The 23,445-nt window shown below is 43.7% G+C and overlaps 1 protein-coding gene across 1 annotated transcript in view; it reads left to right on the forward strand.

Moving 5' to 3' along the window:
* Positions 1-9,380: 9,380 nt before the first annotated feature.
* glis1b (GLIS family zinc finger 1b) overlaps positions 9,381-23,445 on the forward strand; it is a 29,807-nt gene continuing 15,742 nt past the window's right edge. The window contains exons 1-4 of the mRNA XM_085928561.1: positions 9,381-9,393; positions 11,436-11,628; positions 12,737-13,630; positions 13,706-14,291. Of these exons, the coding sequence (XP_085784687.1) occupies positions 9,381-9,393; positions 11,436-11,628; positions 12,737-13,630; positions 13,706-14,291 (1,686 nt within the window). The remainder of the gene's footprint in view (positions 9,394-11,435; positions 11,629-12,736; positions 13,631-13,705; positions 14,292-23,445) is intronic.

Raw genomic sequence — 23,445 nt, forward strand, 5'->3', positions numbered from 1 at the left:
TACGGTTTATTCGAGGTTGTTAATGGAAAGCCAGTCAGCAAACGTGCACCGAGGCTGAATAAAAGCAACTGAGAAAACCAGAGAATGACATTTGTAGGAATTGTGTGTGGAGCGCTGAGGCTGAATTAATCGACTTCAAGTTACGATGGTCTTAACTAATTTCAGCTGCAAAGTGTGCACATGGGTTAAAATGAAAAATAAAATGTGCCAAACGACACCCTCCGCTTTGACATGTATTGTCTTGAATTGGAAAACTGGCAAATTCAACAAAACGAGTTCTCGTGCAGAGCAACTATTCCCACACAATAAAAACAACATGGCATCGTGGGGAAATTGCATCCTTTTATCAGCGCATTATCTCCTCGCTCATTGAAAAGCAGCCTTGCTTTTTAAAAATAACCTCCAGCGAGGCAGAGCTACCAGTGATCCCTCTTACTTTATTAACGTCCACAGTTTGGGCCTGGACCGTTTCCCGGCTCCTGCTCACGTCGACGTACAAACATCAAGGGTTTACCTTGAGAAGGTACCTCCAAATATTCCACTTCCTCACAATGATGGTCATATTAGCGTCACATAAACTGGGAAGGGGGGGGGTCCTCTGTTATTGCCATTTTTTTTTTTTGCAGGAGATAAAAACATTTGCCTGTCTACATGTGCTGCTCCACCATTTGTTTCCAAATTTCCACTGCTGGTTGTGTTAAAATACAGATGAGCTTTTTTAGCCTATCGATTCCACGTTAGCATTAAGCTAACCGGACTGAGGCATAGTCATATGGTTGTTATAAATCCAGACGATATAATTCTCTTTGGTTCATTTAACACACAACTTTAACTGGTAGTGGCAGCTTGAGAAAAAAAGTGTAAGTCAGCAGTACTAAAAATATCCATGTCATCCAGTGTTCCGTATTCCCAACGCTGTATATTAGCCTGTTGGATGCACGCGCGCCAATTGGAAAGCTGAAGGAATCAAAGATGACGCTGACTTTTGGAGCGCTCTGCTTTGTTTCACCTGCTGGAAGTGAAGAAACACAAACGGCGGCTGCGTTTGTTGCTCCAGTGTTTCCACTGGCAACACGAGAGACATCTGCTATCCTCTGCTGTATACGAGCCACTTCAAATCGCATTGAAAAAGAAACCCTGCCTTGGCAGGATTTCCCTGTCCTTGGAAATGAGGAAATCAGTTCTCTGTAAGCAGTTTTTTTCCCCTCTTTGCACTATTTTTTGAGTTGCAGCTGCCAAGAAGAAAAGTGGCACCCCTCATTCTTGTTTTAAACCTATTTTGGGTGTGCTGTGCAAAAAACAAAAACAAAGTGTGTATTATATATAAGAGACAGTTTCATACGAGCCTTACATAATGTTCAGGTCAAATTTGGCCTGTTTTGACATTTGATAGTAAAAAAATGTTCTAAATGTTCTTCATTCACTATCAAATTTGATTACTTTTACAAAAGTCAGCCAAAATACACAAAAATGAAATCATTAAAATGTCGCTTTTGTTGAAGTCAAATTTGACCGGTGTCAACTAAAATTTATTTTAGTTCTACCGGCGTGGTAAATGAAAATATTAAATGAAAGACATAACACATCTTTCAAGGATTAAAAAATAATAATAAAAAAAGTGAAACACAACTGAATGTTGATTTTTTCATCAGCCACTAGAGGGAACCTGAACGCTTCTACTACGTACTTAAATATGGATACTTTCTTATACTTTAAACTTTGAGAATGACTCATATAGACGATATTTTTGGCCCGCATCAAAATTAACATACTACTGAGTAAAAAAGGGAACAACATGCAAGGATTTCACGGAGCCACAATTTTAGTATGCATGCTTTACATTTCCCGCGAGGCCGACAAGCGAGCTTCCAAACGCGCCGCCTAACGCAAACATGATGTCGGACACTAAAGATCTCAGATGGGAGCTGATCTACAAAGTATGTGCGCATAAAAAGTGCGTCACTAAAAAGATTATAATGAACTGTCGCCATTGATGCGAAAGACAATCGGGGCCAAAGTTCAAGAGCGACGTCGACGGTTTTATTTGTTGGCGCGGCGACGACTTTTTGTTGCGACACTTGTCGGTCACAGGATTATTAGTTTTTCCCAAATAGGACACACAGTCCTTTTTGTCTTTTTTGTCAACTCTGTTAAATCTCCAACAACTTCTTTCATTTTGAATTAATGGAGCAAAATTGTTGGCCCGTCACGTACAAACAACATTGTGTTCACAAACAATCAATTTTGTCATGGCAGGAAGTGTGTTGCCGAATCTGTTGTCAATTTACTAGAAGCCTTCAAGATGCCTTTCTTCTGTCATTTCTTTTCACTCTTCGCCGGACGTTGTCGATTAACTCTGATTAAATCAAAAAAATCCCAATCGGGCACTTTCATCTGGTTTGGAGTCTGATCTAATTGCTTTGAAGGTTCAAATAAATTAGGACGTGTCAAAGCCGTGACAAGCAGGTGCTGAGCACTTGGCCCAGCGTGTGAGTGCTTGGGCCAAGCAGAGCAAAAAAAAAAAAAAAAAAAAAAAAAGCTTCTCAGAATTTATCTGCGCTCTGCTCCCATGACAAATGATTTTATTGTTCCCTCACAGTTGGTTTTCATTAGCTTTCGAGGCCGGGACCATGTGGACCATTGTTGTTCCTTTATTTAGCGTAGATACAGGAGACCACATAAAACAGAACGTTCCTTGCGCACAACAAAGCAAAACTTGGCCCAGTTGACTTTATCACCGAGATGGATGAGACCAGAAGAGTCTCATGTCGTTTCTGTCATTGCTCGACCAAGCAAAATTTTGACCAAGTGAACTCTGAAACCTTTTTTTTTTTTTTTTTTTTAATCTGATTACGCGGCCGCGTGTCACGTACCCGGACTAGCGGGCGTCGTGTTGCGAGATGAGCGGCAGATGGGAGCGATAGGGCCGAAGCCGCCCGCCGGCCCTGGCCTGCACTCTACCTGACCTTCGTCGGCTACATCGGGGCTAGCGTAGCGGGCTAATCTTTTGCAAATGCTGCGAGTCTCCATGACGGGGCCCTCGCAGAGATGGCTTAGTCAAAACAAAGGCGTAATTTAAAGGGTGATTAACTAACAACTACCTGCTGCTTGTTGTAGAGCGTTAAACACGCGGCACGACATCAACTTTGACAGCGCGTTTTGTCGTTCCGCTCGGGGACACGCAGACACACTGTGTTAGGGCCTTTTTGCCATTTGTCGGTAAGATGATACGTGAAGTGCGAAGGCCTGGTACACACATGAGGAGTCTTCAAATCTCAAAAGATTTTTTTTTATCTGTGGCAGAGCCCACACAAACGTTCTAGCAGTTATGGTCATATATGTGGTCGAGGTTTAGAACAGTTTAGAATTTTTTTTTGGAAAGTAGTTTGATGGTTTTTATTTTTATTATTTATTTATTTATTTATTTATTTATTTATTTATAATTAGCTTTCAGAGCGGGTTTGAATGTTATCCAATTTCTGTAGTCATCCATGAAAGTAGATTGATTATCTTTGTGTTGAAACTAAAAAAAAAAAAAAAAAAAAGATTTTATTTTGGAAAACAAGGATCAAGATCTTTGGCTATTGTCTGACATGTTACATATCATACCTGACATGATTATTTGTGTAACTTTAAAATAAGTTAGAGTGTTCTCTCAGACACATTTGTGTGTTCAAATTTGTCGGAAAATTAAATGCTCTAGTATTAATTCCAGAAAAATATCTACTTAAGTAAAGCAACAAAGTATTTCTACTGGTTCATTTCCAAACACTGGTAATAATCAATTTAAAAAAAATAAAAGTAAGCAACGACCCCCCCCTCCACATAGTACAAACATGCCTGAATTTCATCAGCACTGTCACACTGCGAGCCACATTTTCTGGACCTTTGTGTAAACACCAGCAAGTCCTGGCTGCGTACTCCACGTGAAGCTCAAAGTCCAAAAGGTTTGGACAAGATCACTTGGCACACCTGAGCCGCTGAATAAAACATCAGCGCTTGTCATCTTTGAGAAATGTCGAAAAAGAGCCCGAGTGTTTAGCATCGCACAGATGTGGAGCCAAGTGCGCGTTTTCAACACGGCTCAAATGCTCTCCGCAGCGACTCTAAAAAAGATGAATAATGTTCGCTTGGTGATCTTAATCCGCATACGTGCTGCTTCCTTTATCTCGCCGCGTGTATCTGATATCTTGCTGCCAGTATTTGTGCTTTTATTATTTATTATCCGCAAAAGGTTCGACAACGATCTGAGACACTTGGAACAATAAATATTCAGCACTTTTTGTCATTGTGTTTCTGGGGAAAGGACATCCAAATCTCTCCCATAAAAATAGGAGGATGCACGTTAAAACCAATCTGTCAAGTATTTTTATTTTTACATAATTTATAGTTACAGGGTTCCCCCAGTGAATTTCCACAAAGTAGAGGTTGACGCCTCTGTTAAGGGACTTGGTAGGAAAAATAGCAACAAAACTGTAAAAAGAAAAAAAAAAAAAAAGAAAAAAAAAAAAAAAGAAAAAAAGTTTTGACTCATTTGTAATGAGATGAACACTTAGGCCTACTACGCAACTGTATTTGTATTGTTGCTCATTATTGTGCTCATTGGAGAGCCAAGTAATTTTATTTTTTTGGAGGTGTAAAAACATTTTCAAACCACACACCAAGGTATGGCGGGCCGTCGTTTGGACACCCCTCGTTCAAAGCAATTCTGCGTTTTTGTTCCAGCAATCAAAAGCGAATCGTCTGCTTTCTGCAAGGACGCACATCCATTCAAATCCATTGCGAGTTTTATGAGCTATTTCATGTTCTTCCAACCACAATCCAGCTAAAGTCAACAGGCCTTGATAGAGCAACGTCCTTGGTAGCTCTTCGCCGTTCATGTAAATGCACAGTTGAGCACACGAGCCAGTTTTGTGGTGTCAGAGCTGTCGTTGGACAAGAAATTAGTGCCGCCGTTGGCCACTGTAAAAATGCCAATCGTCTAGAAGCCGGCATGAGCGTATACGCGCGCGGGCTGCCAAGGTACACTTATTTAACAGCACACACTGAGAACCGGCGTGTTTATTTTAGGGATGATGTCAAATGGCCCGAATCCATATTTCACATCAAATTGCTTTTAAGAAGGCTTTTTCTACACGCAAGGAAACAAGCATTAGCATTTCAAAGCTCTCCCGCCCCAAAAAAAAAAAAAAAAAAAAAGAGGAGCAAACCCTTTTATGGTTTTGGAAAGCTATGTTGGAAAGGAGGTCAGGGTTAACATGAATATTTTGTTTATGGTGCCTCACAAATGAATGGCAGGTTATGTGAAAGGAACGACACTTCGTTTAGCCCCAACGTTCGCCGGCTAGCCAAAGCCAAACACACGAAAAAAGGCCAAGGGAGCGAGAATGATTTCTTCATTTTCTGCTTGTTATCGTCTGATTAGGCTTGTTTTCAGCACGCGTGAGCGCCAAAATTCTATCAACGTAACATCAACCACTTTGACTCTGTTTGGCATCTTAGCATAGCGGCGCTTCAGTCAAGCGCTTCCCAGCGTCCATTGAGGAGAAGTTATTTATTTCTGGCTCAATTTGGGAGCGCAAGGCATGTCTAAGTGGAGTTTTCTTCCTTTTGGTAGAGTCGCAGATAAGCAGCGATCCAAACGGGCTTTTGCGCCGTTGTGGGCGTGAACACAACCGACTAGCTTCCAAGCTAATGTGAGCCGCTTTTGTCATAAATTCCCTTTCAAATTCTATCTTGGTTGACTGTACTCTATATGAGGCACCGGTTTGCCCTTTTGCACTCGCCATGGTTCTTTTCCTTTGACGGGATTTTGCGCGGTTACTCCGTCAAACAATTTCAAGCATCCAGCGCTTTTCGCCGCGGTCCGCAGTTGGTCCGAAGCGGGCGGTATCTTGAAATATTTGCACCGCAATGACAAAACCCGTGTCCCGTAAAACTCCGGGCTGCCTCGCACAGCCGGGGACGAAATCATAACAAAGAGAATCTTATTACAAGCATAAAATGAGAGACGGCAAAACACAGAAGGGCCCGCATATCTAAAATGCTTACACTGTGAGAATATATCTGGCCATAAAGCGCTTTGATGGTGGCCCTGTCTGTGTCAATAGCTGTATATCGAGCTCCTACTGCACAAGATTGAATGTGTTTCCATAGGTGTCACTTGGTCGCATTTAGGGATTTTTAACGGGGCCCCGCTGTGCTTTAGTCATTGGAACGGCGGGAGCTCGCGAGTCCTGCCATCCTCGCTCAACCAAATAGTGTGGCCAAAAACAGGCTCATCTGAAGGTTAAAAAGGGATGGAGGAGAGGGTTTACCGGAATACCCCCAATAGTTGCAGAGGTGGGAAAAAAATGATTGATTAATTAAAATAAATTAATAAATTGCATGCGTTCATAAAACTGCCCCAAAAATGCCAATCGTAATCCAGATAACTAGGTGGAAACAAACATACTGTAAAAAAAACAACACACAAATTTCCCAGGTTAAACTAAGACACCTATAAGAACCTCAAAAGTTGCAAAGGTCAAAATAAGACTACCGTAAAATCCCCCAAAGTTGAACGGGTTAAAAAAAACAAAAACATTTGATGTGTAAATGACAAGTGTCGACGTAATCTAATAACAGCTCGGGGCAACATTTTCGGTCGCAGCTAACCTTACATGATCCCCCACAAGCTAATATTTAGGGCCGCAACTGTGACCAAACACTTGAATGGAAAAAGGAAATGTAAAAAGTTCAAGCTGTTATGAATGCTTTGGGGGTATCTATTTCAAAGATAAGAGCTGGTTATTTTTGCTGATGTAACCAAGAAATAGGAAGTGAAATTGGACCCTGCCCCCCCGTTTGCTTCTCAAAACATCGTTTTTTTGGCCCGCTATTAAACAACAAGCTTTCCCTCGATGCTTCCTTTGTCCTGCGTCAAAGTATTTTTTTAAAAATGGCTGCCAAAACAAAACTGATTTCAAGAGCCTCTTCCTTTCCTCAAAGTGATCTTCTACAATTGTCTCAGATTTCAAGTGAAAACATTTGCTGGTTTGAAAATTGTGTTTTAATGTTGAAATGTGTTTAAAGTTGTAAAGTCGAGGTAAAACTCGAGAAATGTTTTCCATATGGTCTCCATCGTGGATTTACACAATCTGGAACGTATCCGCCGCCATAAACGGGAGTCGACCGTATAGAGTAATTGTTGCCAATTGGTCACTTGTTTTACAGAAGTCGGCTTGTCAAATTGCGAGCGTCGTTGAGGGCTAATGCCCCGTGAGCCTCCTCGCGCCTTCACTGTACCAACATACTCTCATGTTCCGCGGTTGTGTTCGGACCACTGTCATTTCGCAAGAATTTCCCCGACATCTGCGTTCAATCGGATTCTCGGGCTTTGCGTGTAAATATTGGGTGACGGCTGAAGAAGACTGAAGGCGTACTATGAGCTTTGCACTGACAGCTTCTCAGACCGCAGCGAACGGGCCCCCGATGTAGCGGGGATGAACTCGAGGCGGAATCATACGTCAGATGTATGCGAGATGACTCTCGTGGTGGATTATCCAAGGACGAGCTCAATTCCTTCCAAACTAAGTCCAAAAGCTTCGGTGCGCTCATATCACCGACCGCCAGTAGTCGAAGCTCCGTGCTACTTGGGCCGCTAGCTAGAGACTCGCTTTGGCTAGCTAGAGACTCGCTTTGGCTAGCTACGAGTGATCCAAAACACACTAGTGCACTCCAGTAATTTCTTTTTGGGGGTGAATAAATTACATTTATGATAAATGTCATTTTCACGGAATAAAGAGGAAAAGACAGAGATGGCATGCTAATTGCTAAGCTAACCTAAGACTGACAGCTAGCGAGTTCATTGTTTTCAGTTCAAGTGAGCGGTTGTCAATCACTTTTCTCCCACCATCTTTTGTTTACAAATGGAATAAAAGCATCTAAAAGGTGACGTATACCAGCCAAAAGTATCGTGTCAAACATTCCGCTACCACTCTGAGCCTCTTTTCTGTGCACTTATGGGATGTGGTTTGGCAGTCGACAAAACGCTTTCTGATTGTCTCTGATTAATCTTGGCAACTTCCTGGTTTCTGAACAAAATCCTGTTTTGATAGTAATTGTCAGAACCGGGGCCCTTCGTGTGGTTTGCGGACTATGCACATTGTAAAATAATCTTGATTTTTTGTGATTACAAAAATAATCATCCTGTTTTTATTGCTGCGTTTTTGTGTGCAAGTACACTAAAGCCCTGCTTTTGCCGCAAATTGAAAACAAGGAACCGATGTTCCTAAAAAAATGCTTAGAACTGCCTCGTCAAAATTCTCCATTACCGGATCGTTAGAACTCTCATGATTTTTAATTTTATCGGTCACATTCACCGTTAATTTGAGGTTTTTTTGGGGGGGTCATGTGACCATGAGAAAAAGCTAGCAAGTTAAGACGCCTGCTTGAGAGGGTCTAAAATGAGCCAGAACAAATGGATTTTCATCCGATTATCCCCGCACAAGTTCTCATGTCTGCCGTTGCCGGTAATCCCGCTGCAAAAAAACCTTCCAATATTTTTGCGCGTGCGTAATCATTTAATCGAGTTTTTTCTCCCCAACGCTCCGCACCTGCTTTAAAGAAGCGCTTTCTCCCGAGCCGTTGTTATTTTTCATTTACTTGTGCCCCCGAGCTTTTTCAATCATACATCCATTACAAAGCCAACAAATAAGTTCCGGAGTTTTTGTTTTTTTGCCGCAGACACAAATACAGACGCAAGTTATGAAATTCGGAGAAGCCAGGAAAGGGATTTGGAACTTAATGCGCAACATGTGTAGCGGACAAGTGACCCTCTCGGACACCATCGCACTTTTTGATAGTTTCTGGATGAAATGCAAAAGAAACAAATGACAAAAAGGGATTTTTTTGGGTAGAAATCGCAACTGAAATGAGGGGAAATAATGAATGAAAAAGTTTGGGATGTACTACTTAAAAATGAATTTTGTGAATCTTTAATATTCTGCTCATTTTGCTCCAAAGCAGCATGCAATTATTCTTATGAGCCGTTTAATGTTGTGATTTGTGGAGCCAAAGTGGGAACGTTTGAGGTGTCGCGTCGGATTTCCAGAAGCATTTGTCTTGCGGTTTTGGCAGCTTGTTGCATTTCAGGTACAGATGTTTGCATCAAACCCATGACATCCTCCCCCCCCCCAAAAAAAAATGGGGGGCACGTGTGCTCCCCCTCCTCCCTTTTCCTTTTCTCAAAAGCACCTATCCATCAGCACATCTGCTTTTCATTTCAACTGTACGTCTCCAAGTACTCGGACGTTTTAAACGCCAACACAAGCGCTCTCATTCCGGCACTTAACACGATTCTTCGGTGACTTAAAAGAAAACGGCAAGAATTATCGAAAATGAAGTGTCACGGTAAGGTTAAAAAAAAATTATCAGAATAAATACCAGCAATTACACACAATAATAGAATCCAGGCAGGGTGATTGTCTGATGGAGGCCTGCTGTTGTCTGTGCGTATAATATTGACGCCACAGAAAGTTGACAGACAAATGTACGTGAACGGATTTAATCCACCACATGTTGTTCTACAAGAAGACCAAAGGTGTACTTGGATCTAAAGTCATCAGTTATTACGGCTTTTGTTGGTCCCATTGTTCTGCTCAACGCCGCCATTTTGTTTTCATTGCCATTGCTAGCGGACCGATACTAGTTAGCGCAACAAAACAAGCTAGTGGTTTTCTCCCAAAAAGATTTGCTACAATGTTTGTGACATGATAATTATCTTTAAGTTGGAGAACAATACAAAAGATAATTAACTAATATTTCCTGCGGGATAGCCAATTTTCACGGCAACAAAACCTGTCCAGAGAGCTGCTCTCTGTGTGCAATTACACAGCAAGACACACGTGAAGACGTTTATGGAGAGGAAGGTGCCACTTAAGATGTAGCAGAGGATTATTACACTTCGGAGTTATCAACAGCGGCTGTTTCTCGCCTCCGTTCTGTTGAGGGTTTAGTTTTTTTGTGGAGAAAGGGGGGTTGGAAAACAATAGAGGCCTTCTTATTTTTTTTCTTTGTTAGTAATGCTGACATCAGTGGCTGTTAGGGAGGATGGGCCAACACATGTGTGCTGAATTTGCACCAGGTGTCTCTTGACAGTGTCCTGCCTCTGTTTTTCTCCAATGTCTGTCAGCAATTTTCATTTTGGACTCTGGTACCGTTCTTGCTATTTTTTTACTTGTACAATACAAGTGATACAAGTGCTGTATGGTGGCAGTGAACAAGATGCTCTTTCCCAGGTGGACGGGAAGGGCCGCTGTCCCTCATCCCCCGCCTCCTTTACACGCCACTGCTCCGCCCAAACTATCGACTTCACGGAGTCAACCGAAGCCGCAAAGCTTCCTCTGCGACGGCTATTTCGCGCCGCCATCCCTCGATGCTCCGGTTGGCTTGGCGCTCATTGAAATACGGAACGCTCAATTACCATGGCTCATTAAGTTCAAAAGTGAATTTACTTCTGGGTCCCATCCAACCCAGCATAAGTTTGAGCAAGCGCCATTTCTCGAGTGTATATCGAGGTTGTAAATCACCGTAGGCCTAAGTCTTCTTCCATCAAAAGATGATTTTTTGCATTTGTCATTTTTCCATTCAAAGAAAAATTTCATTTAAACACTGGTTTCAGTTGTCAGTTTAGGTTGTAAATGTACTTCAGGCCAGCGGGGATGAATTTTCCTGCATTTGTTGGCTATCTCACATGAAGTGTGTCGGAGCGACTGGATAACTACTCGCGTGTGCTCGTGTCGGTGACATCTTGAGCAGAAAATGCTGTTGCGAAATTGAGTTAGGCAAGCGGGAACGAGGGACATGCGGCGTTCCAAGCGGTGGCATGGGGGTATCGGCTTACCGTCCGCAAACGTTTCCTCGCTGTGTGTCTCCTGACTTATATTGAAAAAGCCAGTTTTTCCTCATTCAGATCCTCGGCCTTGACTTATACGATGATACATCACTGTAAATGAGGATCTGAATGTGTGAGAGTGTGTGTGGGGGGGAGGAGAGGGGGGGATTCATTGGGTAACCAACACCGTCCCATGTGTCTCCCGCACCATCTGATTATTTGCAGATGGGATTCTCATAAAAGTTATTAATGATTGGAGGCTTTGGAAAAATTCCGCCATCAATCATCAAGCGGATCGTCAATTGGGCAAAAAAATAGTCATGATTTACTTTACAAGTGCGAACAGGACCGAGTAATGGCATTATTGATATAAAATAACTCCCTTACATTGCGCTTGACTGAATCGGTTTTCCGGACACATGTCATTTGAGTTTCCTTCACTTGCACCAACACTAACATTTGACGCTATTTCTCAGACATTACTCTGCCTGTCGCCAGTTTGTTTTTCGCCAGACGGGACCCGATGGCTAACATTCCCATTTCTCTACTGTGCCTACAGGTAATAACGGCTACTGCTTAGAAAAAAATGGTGACGCCGAGCTGGGGGGCAGCCAGGGCGCCATGATGCCACGTGGGCAGACTTTGCCACTGCCCTTGGGGGGTCACCCAGGGGGGCTTTACCCGCAGAGCCTCCCTTGCGACAGTCCTGCACCCGATCATCTTCTGCAGGACAGCCCTCACCAGAACGCCAGGTAAACATTCACTGCCGAGCTGCATTATTATTTCCTTGTTGTCTGAGATTCTTCTCATATTGTCGACTCAGCTAAACTCAGCTCTGACCATCCTTCTAATATATTTCTGTGGCTCTGTTTTTTTTTCCACCATACTTTTTGAGTGAGTCGGTATGGGTATGTGTGTGTGTGGGGGGGGGGGGGGGGGGCGGACAAAGACGATTCCTTCATTGTGAGACGGCCTTGAAAGAAAAGAAAGATCTTCTCACATCACTCAGGGGCTCTGCACAAAATCCATAATGAGCCAACTGACAGGAATTATTATGTCGGGGATCACAGCGACGCACGGGGAAATCCGAGCGGGGTCCCCCATTCAGCGAGGCAGAGATTCCCACCATAATACACAGCATTGTAATGGACTAACCCTTCTGAGGCTGCAATTACGCCACCAAAAAACAGGTGACTCCATATTCATCCGCCCATGTTGGCTTGGGTTTAAACCCGATTGTGCCATCAAAGGACGTCAGGCGGACAGACACTCGAGCCAGTGGCCTCTCAGTCTCGGCTACAGCCCTTTCTAATCTTAGCAATAAATGCCCGTTTATATTCTCGCATTACTAGATTTTGTTTCATCCATCTGGAGGAATATTTGAGCTCATCAGGGAAGTATTCCAACATGAAAAAGGAATGAATCTGGAATTGACTTTACTACAAAGAAAAATCATGTCACTTCTGTTTTTACTTTGATAACATGGCACAATGAATAGAAATCGTGTTACATTTCACATGTTGCTTAGGACTTAGTTAGCCTATCAAATTTTTTTTAATACCTTTTCCAATGTTGTAAACTGGCCAGGCAAAACTGCTAGATTAGCTAATGATAACAAACGAAGAGCTATAATTCAGTAGTTAGTTTTTAGGCTTGACTGGAGACAACGTCTAAGAATTTCCCCTAAATAAGGCCACGGATGCAGATAGGTAAACTTCAGATAGCAGATAATGTTACTTTTTTGGTCTGTGACTTTCATTTCAGTGAATGGGAAGATGAACCAGTCTGTCTGTCAACAGTTGCTAAGCTGATGGCCCTCATGATCCCCTCTTTGGTTTTTTTTTTGTCCCCTCTCTGCAGGTCATCCACTTTTCAGAGGACCCTGCCCGGGGCCTCGCCTGGCCTGAGCTGCGGCGGCGCCGATGGGGCTCTATCAGCTCTCCCGTACTCAATCAAAGAAGAGGACGTGATGGGCTACGCTGTTTCGGGCATGGCGCCCAGGGTCCAGGCCGGGTTTCACAACTCGAGGTCCGGGATGGTTCTGAGGACGTCAAGGGATGAGATGGCACACGCTGGCGACAACGGCGGTGATACCATGCGTATGGCGAGCAATGCTGCATCGGGGGATCTGTCGCAAGCCTTTAATAATGAAGACGGCTCCTCCCCGTCGGCTTTGTCCCCGGCGAGCTCCCGTCATTCGGCGCGTCTGCTCAGCACCGGCAGTCTGAAAAGACGTCGCCTTTCGCCCGTCTCGCAGTCCGCCGTCCACACCGGCAGCGTCGCAGATTCTCCGTCTGGGACCAGAACAGCCCCCGAGGAGATCAACATCACTGCCATCATCTGCGCCTCGTCGCAGATGTCCATGGTGGCTTGCGTCAACGGCTTCCGCGCTAACCTCTCGCCCAGCCACACCGGCAACGGCAGATTCCCTTCTCCTTCTTCCTCCTCCTCTTCATCATCCCCGCCGAGTATCCCCTGCTCTCGGGAAGCCCCTCACAAACCCCCGCAGCACCAAAGCCCCCAGCGGCCCTCGCTGCAGGAGAGCTATCTGCTGTCAAACTCACCTGCCACCTGCCTGCTCTCCCTGTCCTCCTCTTGCTCCTCTTCCTCGTCGTCGGTGTCTTCGGTGGAGCCAGAGCAAGGCCAGGGGCGGTGCGAGGAGCGGGGCTCCATGCAGCAGGGCCGTGAGGCCGGAGGGCCCCCCCTGGGGAATGCGGGAGGCGGCTCAGATGGGTTGGGGCTATTCATGCTAATGTCAGGGACGCTACAAACTGCGCAGGAAAGCGGGGCTCTTATGGACAGGAGTCAAAGATCGGGGACTGAAAACAGCGCTGTCCTGGATGGGAGCCAAAGATCAGGGTCTGAAACCGGGGCTCTGCTGGACATGAGCCAAAGATCAGGGGCCACCCTCAAGCAGGAGCCTTTAGATGACTTCACCGCCAGTGACGATGAACTCTTGCAACATCGCTACCACCAACATTTAAGTGGTCGCAATGGGAACCTCCGTCACCTCCATCAACACCCCCGCACCGCCATGCCGCCGCCGTACCACCTGCACCAATATGCGAGTGGCGGCCTTCTGAATAGCCATCAACCGGCACCGGGCTCTTCCCCGGGACTCAAGTCGTTGTCGTCCGGGGGTCCCCCTGGCTTCCACGCGGGCATGGAGAGTGAGGAAGTAGGCCTAACGCAGGCCGATAAGCAGTCATGTCGCTGGATTGACTGCAGCGCTGCCTACGAGCAACAAGAGGAGCTCGTCCGGCACATCGAAAAGGTCCACATCGACCAGCGCAAAGGTGAGGACTTCACCTGCTTCTGGGCCGGATGCATCCGGCGTTACAAGCCCTTCAACGCCCGCTACAAGCTGCTCATTCACATGAGGGTTCACTCTGGGGAGAAACCCAACAAGTGTATGGTGAGTCTCCATGAAACTGGAAACACTCAATGTGTGCCCTCTTTAAAAACCTTCATTCTTCTTAGTGGTAATCTGGCACGATCAGAACATGAAATTAGCTAGTTAAACATGCGTACGTGCTTAGCTAGCTATGCATCACAGCTGGTTAGCTAGCTATGCATCACACCTGGTTAGCTAGCTATGCATCATATCTGTGGCTGCTTTAGAGTGTCTCATTGTTGGCCTTGAGTGTTCGTATGTCACAGAGAGAAGGCAGAAAAACGATGCATTTTTTTGTTTTTTACTCCAACATTAGAGCTAATGTGTGGACAGAGGTGTTTTAGTGGTGTTGTGGCTTTAGAGCACCTTGAGGTCGCTGTGTGGAAGGGCTTGCGGTGGTGTGATGTGATACACGGCAGGAAGCTTTGAGTATTTTTTTTGAACAAGTTTTAAATCTTATTTTCTATATTTGGAAATGTTCAAATCAACAAACACATACATCATAATGCCTTGGCCGGCTGGGCAATTTTAGTTGACAATAGTTCTAATTCGAACGCATGTGTATTTTTAGAGGAACGTGTTAAGAGAACATGTTGTTTTTCCACATGAAGAGGTGAGCTGCTGCTCGAGTCGCACTACTTTGCGGCCGGGTGCGTTACAGGTAAAGCTCCAATTCCACAAGTCAACACACTGATCAATGTCAAGCTGTCACTCCGCTACACCCCTTCGCAAATGGAAAAAGCCCACCAACTTGAAGAATGATTTAGTCCAAATACACAATTAGTCCACAATTTGTGTAGGGCCAAGCCATGTTTATTTTCACAAGCACTGTGTTTTGGGAGAAGGGATTCGGATCCTGAAAAGCCAACACACATGGTGAACATAACCAAACAATGCCTGCACTTGAGCCGTTTAAATGGGGGGCTTTTCGCGTTTAGCCGTCCCGCAAGTATTAAGTGAATTGGCTTCGTATCCAAACCAAACAGCAAGAGAAATGGAGTCGTCTGGAGTAGCGAGCCACAGAGGGATGGTTGCTAACGTTTGCCCTAGCCTAGCTATGTGCGCATACCCAAAGGCTCAGTCACAAGTGGTCGTCTTCAAATCCAAGCGACTGACGAGTATGCGGTGTTACGATAGTGCCTGTTTCATTTTAAGCGTTCCATTTCCTTGACAACTCGTGCTTATTTTGGGGGACTCGAGTGGCCAATTTTAGAACTTGGGCGGTACTTTGCTAAAATGGTTGAAAGACTCGACTTTGAATTGATGTTTATGAGAGGTTCGATGCTCTCCAAAATCATATATATAATTAAAATACGATGACACCCATCATACATAATCAGAAAAACGCAAAATCGGCCTGGATCAAATCCACCTGCGCCACAATTTAGACCTAGTATTACTTGGTCTAAACTGTCTAATCTACTTTCTGTCAGTTACGCAGGAGGGATCTACCAAGTGCCCCAACTTAAATACATATATTTGCTAAGTGAAGGTCAACCAAATGCTCACCCCATCAACAAGTTGACACGTTTGCATGTACATGGTCTGATTGCAGTTCATTTCTAGTCTGCATTCCATTGACTTAATCCAATTAGATTCTATGGAAAAGCTCATATTTTTCGGTCAGAGAAGTCTCAAAGTCCTTATGTTGACTCTTGAAAATATATTTTAGTGCTGCCGCCTACCTTTGTGTGTTTGGTCATAAAATGGTCAAAGACATTCAAGAATGTGAGCAGTTGTTACAGAGGAAATAGATCAGACATTCGGACAGAGAGTGGAAAAAAAAAAAGAACTGATCTCCTTTATTATCTTTCCAGCAGCAGATTCCATTGGACCCTTGTGAAGCGTACTACGTCTCCACACGTCCAAATATAACACACCATGCTTCCCTTTAAACATTTTCAAACGTCTCTCTCTCTCTCTCTCTCTCTGAATTGTCGACTTATGGCAGGAAAAGTCGTCATTATTGTGGGGCGCAATTCATGTCAGACCCCCGCTCGAGCCTGTCGCCATTTGTAGACGGCAAATATTTTAAGAGATTCCGTTTGGAGAAGGAAAATAATTGTAAGGCTCCTTCCATAAAGTTTGGGACTCGTGACATCGTTTCTGGATGACAAATGAGAAAAAGCGAGCGGAATCCGCTGACAATCTTGCAAGCGACCGTAAATAACCGCAAATAAGGCAGACTGGCCGCTGCGCTATAGTTGCAATCGCTCGCGACCGTTTTTGGCCTCGTACGGACATTGTTCTTTTATTTCTTCACTTTTAACAAACATCTAAATGCGCAATAAAACTGTCGAGAAACATTTTCTTTGCCATAAAAATAATTGGCAGGTTCAAGTTAAAGAATAATATTTTCCATATTCTCCATTTGATTCATTTGAGCATATTTTGCTGCTACGCTACACTCCTGTCGAGAAAGTTTGTCGGAGTCATGTTGGGGCTCCAATTAAAGACGGCCGTGGGCTGTTGTGCGGTGCAACGAGGGACACGCTGGCGAGGAGGAAACAACCTAATCTCTTTGCAATATCCTGTTGTGTTTCATGCCTAATTCACTTGTTGTTTTTAAGTTATTGCATTTTTTTCCACCCACCCCTTCATGTCTGCATAAATATTAAAAAGAGATCCAGTGAGAGTAGCCCTAACTTTGTCCCAGACTGATATTGTTCTTCTGTAGAGCTCCCAGAACCCCTAAAAAAAATATATATCTTAAACCGCATGATGTGAAATAGACTTTATTGACAGCGTGCGTACTTTATTTGCCTTGTCGGTAATTTGTTCAAATGAAACAAGGTGCTTTGAGCGTTATTAGGGAACGCTGTGGTAAGCGATGATGGATTTGTTTGGTGGTTTCTGGCCATGGAAATGAGATCAGCAAAGCAGCTGTTTTTACAATTACTTCAACTTTGCATTTTCTAAAACAAAAGTACAGGATGACAGACGATGGGACGCAATGATAATATTTTACTCGGACAGTTTGGGCTCGGGTTCAGTTTAAACGCCTCATTCGACTGTTTTTTTTTCATTTTGGCTCGAGGTAAAAGTGTTCCGTGTTCAAATGGTGGTTTCCCCAAATGTAACCCAGTAAATTGTTGCTCTCTCATCTCACTCATTCCGTTTTACAGTTGAGTAACATGTCTTTTAAATGACCGGTGTTAATCAACAAATCACTCAACCCCAAATAATGCAATTTTAATGACATATTATTTGAAGGAATGCTGTGAACTTTATGTTCTGCATCCAGCAGAAGGAATATCACACGTGGGGTGGGGTACCACAGGGGTCAATTCTGGGTCCACTGTTATTCTCTGATCAATTGGCACGCGAACCTCAAAGCACCTAATCAAGGCTGTATACTTGGCGGAGGTGGACTTCTCCGTATGAAGGTCATGTGCCGCCCCCTTTTCGACAATTCCAGAATGATCTTGGCCAGACATCTGCTTGCCAAATGATTTCAACAGGTAGCTAAATCGGTGTAATTTACTATCTACGCAAACAAACATTTCATCCTCAATCCCCCTTGTCGTTTCCTCCCACTGGTTGTCATGCTAAAAAGTAACACAACACTGTCCCTGTGTGACAATAGTGTGATGAAACTGCTGGCAAACAAAAAACGGGATCTTGCTAGTTTTTCCTCATTGAGAAGATCGGAGCCAAGTTCATGTCAGGGCAAAATGGTTCTCAGTCAATCTTTTGCACTCATGTCATCCAACACTTTGCATCCTTCCAGGACCCCCCCCCCCCCCCCCCGCCTCTCTTCCACCACCTCAAAACACTAGTAATTTTTTTTCAATTCATATTTCATTTTATGTAGATTTATATGCATCTGTGTGTGTATTATATATTATATTTACATATATATGTATTATATACTTTATGTATGTATATGCATAACATAGTTAATTCAATGTAAAATATTGTGCACTTCTCCAATTTAAAATCCACAAGGTCAAAGCACTCCAGCTACTTTGCTTCCAACCTTGTACGCAGGTATCAAAGCGTGCAGGATTTTCTATACGCTGTACGCCCTAATTACATTTACGTGGAATGCAATATTTGGAGTTTGCCTATTTCCTCCGCATTTAATCACCGCCTCGTGTCTGAAACCTGAAGAGCCGCAGTCCCCGCTCTCGGACCTCTTATACATTACGCAAAGATTGTGTCATAATTGTGTCCGATCCAAAAGTGTAATCAGTTTAACCTTTCTACTGAGCCAGATCAGTTTACTAATACATTGGAGATATGAAGGCGTGTGCGTGTGTTTTTGGGGGGTCTCGATTGACGTAGCAACAAGGAGATGGCTGACGGACCTCTTTTAGGACTTGTCTTTAGCACCCTTGTTGACTCTTGGACTGTATGTCATCATGGATTTTGTGGTTTATTTCTATTTTTTTTCCCCCAGCAGTGCTTGCAAAATATTAACCTGTAGGATGATACGTGATCTTAATATTACCAAAATAATATTAAAATAAAATATTAAACTAATAAAATATAATAAAATAAATAATATTTATAATCAAATTAAAATATTAAACTATGGAAATAATAAAGGAAAATTGGCAATTATAATGACTGAAATTAAATTTAAAATCAGATTTTAAATTGTGCCGATACAACAGATTTATTTTCACTTCTCATGAGTATTTTCGTTGCCTACTTGGTTTGTCATACAGCGGCTCAAAGTGCAGCCGGTAGGCTCCACGTGACACGACGCTTCTGCGCAAAATAAACACCAGAGGCCAACGGCTGCCCAACGTAGCAAAGAGACGCGTGTTTAAAGTGTCAAGTTAAAATTACGCACACACGGGGTGCTACGGTTCATATGTCGAGGTTAATTTCAATGTTTAAGAGAAGATGCGAAAGCTTAAATAAACACTCGACGCATTATATTCCGGGTGATGTCATCCCAAAGAATATGCGGGCGACTCATCGGGCATCGTCTATGACAAGCGATTAGGCGTGCGCTGAATGCGGCTTTTACAACATTTTTCAAGCATTAGGCCGGATGTTGAGCGCTCAACTTGAATGTTTTTTACAGACAGGGCAGGAAGAATTTGAAAAAGAAATTCCAAATATGGCCAGTTGAGTCTTAAGACAACATCCAGAATTAGATGAGGTCAAAGTACTCTCACTTTTTACTCATTTTAAACGTCATCAGATGAAGTAGACACAAGTGAAAAATAAAAATGTTTAATTGAGTTGCTTGGATCATGAGGCAGCTAATTCATTTGCTCAATATTTAAAGACAAACAACAAAAAAAAAAACTGAAATCAATTTCAGTGTGGAAGATGAATGTAAATAAAGTTTAACTGCATACAAATATTAACATTGTAGTATTTTCGAAGAAGGGAGACAATTTTATCAGTGGGCCATTTAAGGGCAGAGTATATAAAGTCATGATTTATATTGCGATTTCCCCATTTTAAGAGCAAGATCCCCCGCCCGGAGGCTGACGCAATCACCTGCGAGCCCTCTCGCTTTCAAAACATGTTTTATGTTTGGTCACATTTGTTCCGCTTTGGACTTGGTTTAGCAGAGAAAAGTTTGGCCAGGGTTCTGTTATTAGGTCAAAAGTTAAAAAAAGAGAAAAGAAAACATCTGTACTGTATTCTTTATTTTTTTTTCTTCATTTAATCGGCCTTAGTCAGACAGTGACACCTCTTAACTCTCATTTGGATCTGATATTGAAGCAGCGCCAAGCAATTTAGCTTTGCCAATGCACGACTGAAAGAAACGCCAGGAAATAAAAAATTATTTGTTGGATATTAAATTATAATTTACCGTCACACTAACGGACAAATGTTGTGCTCTGGCCTCCGAGGGGAAAAAGAATTGAGGGAAATAATTCATGAATATGAAAAGTGAAGATTAACTGTGACGAGTGGAACGCGGGAACCGTTGCCATCGGCGAGATGGTGGATTGGATCGGAACAAGACTCGATTTTTGTTTTTAAACAAATTTGGCACTGAAACATGGAGCGGGAATGAGATGATTGAATTAAGGAGAGAATCATGCACAGAAATGAGCCCCGTGATTTGTCGCGTCATACACGCCTTGATAAATTGCCGCTCGGCTATGTGTCGCCAATAGTGGACTCGGGGGAAAGTCATTCAAATGCTAAAGAGGCGCAGCGATAAGGAATGAATATTGACGTTTTTTGTGAATTTAACGCTGTAAAGTCGATATATTTTTCCCTTGTTATCAGCTGATGTAGCATTTTTAGGTTAGCAAAGCTACCGGAACATGTTTTGATAGCATGGTAGCATGAATACACGCTAGCTAGCTTTTTGGAGGGAAAATTCCTTATGCTAAAGTTTTGATGCTGAGCTCAGAATCGTTTTACTTTTTGCTTGTCTTGCTTTCATTTTGGACTTGTTTAACGGTTAAGTAGTATCAGTACTACTTTTGCCGCCTCTGTGAAAAATACTCAAGGTTGGCACGCCGACGACTACATAGTGGTACAAAACTAAAAAGGGTATTGTGGCATCTTAGTTTCACCGCATTTCTCTGGCTGTCGCTTTGAGGCCTGGTGCGTCTCCAGGGGTTTGCATAAGTGCGCCCCCCCCCCCCTTATGTCAACTCAACGCCACGCTGACCTGTTGTTTCATTTTACTGGCATGTTTGCTGTCTAAAGCTTCTGGCACAGAAGTATTTAGCTTGGCAAGTAGTGGAGCTTCTGCAATGTTTATTTGTTGTCGCGCAAGACAAGAGTGTGTGTTATTATAGACGTGAGCTTTTGTACAGCTGGCTCAGTTCTTCCTTGTGATTTATTTTCATGTTTCTACATGAACAATGGGATTGCAGTCCTATTTGTTTGGTCATACAAAGACTCAAGTTGAAGTTCAACCTTAGCCCTTGTCGATCTGACTCCCGAGCAGTCGACTGTCATAGGTGAGAGAAACTTTGTACCATATTTTAAATCACACCGTCATGACAAGTATTCAAATACTTTCCTAACACTTCCACAATGAACAAAAAAAGAGCTTCTGGAAATGTACTTTGGAGTTTGTGTATACATGCTGCGGTTTCACTGTTTGGCTTTTTTTTGGTTGTTGTTAGGGGAGCGTGGATGGTTAATGTCAGGGTTTAATGTCAAAGCAGAGGCATCTTTCCAGAGTTGTGGCCATGCCCGAAGAAGCCAACGTCTCCACCGCCGCAAAATGAGATGCTGTCGTGTATTGAGTGACTGGTTTAATATTTGTGAAAGAGAAAATAACAGAACAACCTTTCAACAGTAGTTATGGATGTTAATGTTCGTCATTAAAAAAAGACAAAGCAAATCATCACCAAAAGCATTGTGATGAATATTAAAAAAATGCCTGTCGGAAAGAAAATAGCTGGAGTGCAGAATGGTGTGGTGGAGATGTTGGTGAAGATCCAACTTAAAGAATACGACCGAGCGCAAACCAGTCATCACATTGAATTATATCGGATTAGGCGCTGTCGAGGCTCACAAAAGAGTCGTAAAGCGGACGTGTTAAAAATAGCGGCAGTGAATCGGGCCGAGCGAGGATGAGAAAGCGAGAAGATGCTGGGGCGGAAGGCCGCAGCTCCCGCGGCGACTGCCGGGAACATCCGATCTTGTTCACTTGTTTTCATTTGCCCCGCTCCGTCATTTTGGCGGCAGGTTTGGATTTCGTCAAGGGGTGCATAATTAATGGCCGTTCTCTCGCTAAAGTGGCAGCGGAGGCATTGTGTTGCACTCCAATTAGGCCGTTAAACGTGGATACGGTTCCTCGGCGAGGATGGCACTCGGAGAAATAAAAAGCCGATGGAAATATTATTTTGCCATGGATGTGATCGTTTGGTGTGGTTATAAATAAACATCAACATCACCATGGATGTTGTAACTGAAACGTGCTCCTATCACACACCGGATGAACCGAGGGCCGACATACGGGGCCAATATAAGACAAACGTGAGCTCGGCGTGTAAATCAAAGTCCTGAGCGGGAAATGAACTTAATTGGGCTCCTTTGAGAATATCAATTCTGTGACAGTCGTAACTCTCTCCCTGACAAGCCCTCATATGGACGCCATTAGAAAGTTGACCCCCGAACGTGAAGACCCCCGAACAAGCGGTGGGGAAAATTCAATATTGCGCATGCAGCCCGAGACTTGGACGGACATTTGAAAACGTCACCGAGGCACGAGACGTTTGCTTTTCTATGACCCCTTTTTTTTTTTTTTTTTTGCCTCAACCCCGCAAACCGGGAAACCTCAGCTTGGGAGGAAATCACATTTTAGTGCTCTAATGTGATGCAGGGCTGGTCGACATTTGAAGGAAGGCCTCCGCATCACGACCGCTTAAGTGCTTCCATGTAGCCTTTGCAAGCGTGTCGGCGTACACGTTTGGTGATTATTATTATTATTTTTTTTTTTTGCTTATCAAAGCAAATCTTACTCGATTACTCGCCGGCTCAGGCAAAAAGGAGAGCTCAAGCTGGCCTGGCTCATTATCATGAGCGCTTCCTGTTGTGCCATCCAAATGGTTTCTAAAGGGGCCCCCGGATGATTCAGGCATGGGCGCAAACTGGCTGTTAAGCACAATTTCTGGAGTCATTTACATGAATGCTTCCTCGCACCAAATTATCGTCCGGGCTCTCACTCAATTCCTCGTCCGTGCGCATCCGGTAAGCCACACCTAGCATCCTTTCATTTTAGTAGTCTAGAATAATAATAGTCTGGAAAATGATGGTATACTTTACGCAACAAGTGCACGTTTGGAATATTCTACGGAGGCGGAGTGTCATTTCGATTCAAATGGTCAAAGTCCGGCGCTGGAAGTGATATGTGTAAACGATGTCATGCGAATGTTTTGGCCAAGCTGCGTTTGATTTGCTATCCTGACGAAGCGCATGAGAACCCGGCCTCCCTTTCGCTGTCTCATTGAATCATGTGGATATAATTTCATCCATTTTCGTGTTTTGGGCTCTTTGCTGCAGCGGCCACGGGGCATTTGGAAGCGGGCAGATTAAACGCACATGTTGCTCCCCATCTGCCGAAACAGATCGGCGGGTTTTCCCTCGCAGAGAAAGACACCTTGCGATCGACGCAACTCCGTTAGGCAGAGTCCTGTTTTCGTACTTTGGTTCTACGAACTGCTTTCCAGGGTCGGCACTTTCCGACTTTTTATTTGGCCGCTGTTTTTTTTGGCGCCCGCCATGGCGGCCC

The sequence above is a fragment of the Syngnathus leptorhynchus genome, chromosome 13 (genome assembly GCF_054491065.1).
Source record: "Syngnathus leptorhynchus isolate UIUO chromosome 13, UIUO_Slep, whole genome shotgun sequence".
NCBI lineage: Eukaryota > Metazoa > Chordata > Actinopteri > Syngnathiformes > Syngnathidae > Syngnathus > Syngnathus leptorhynchus.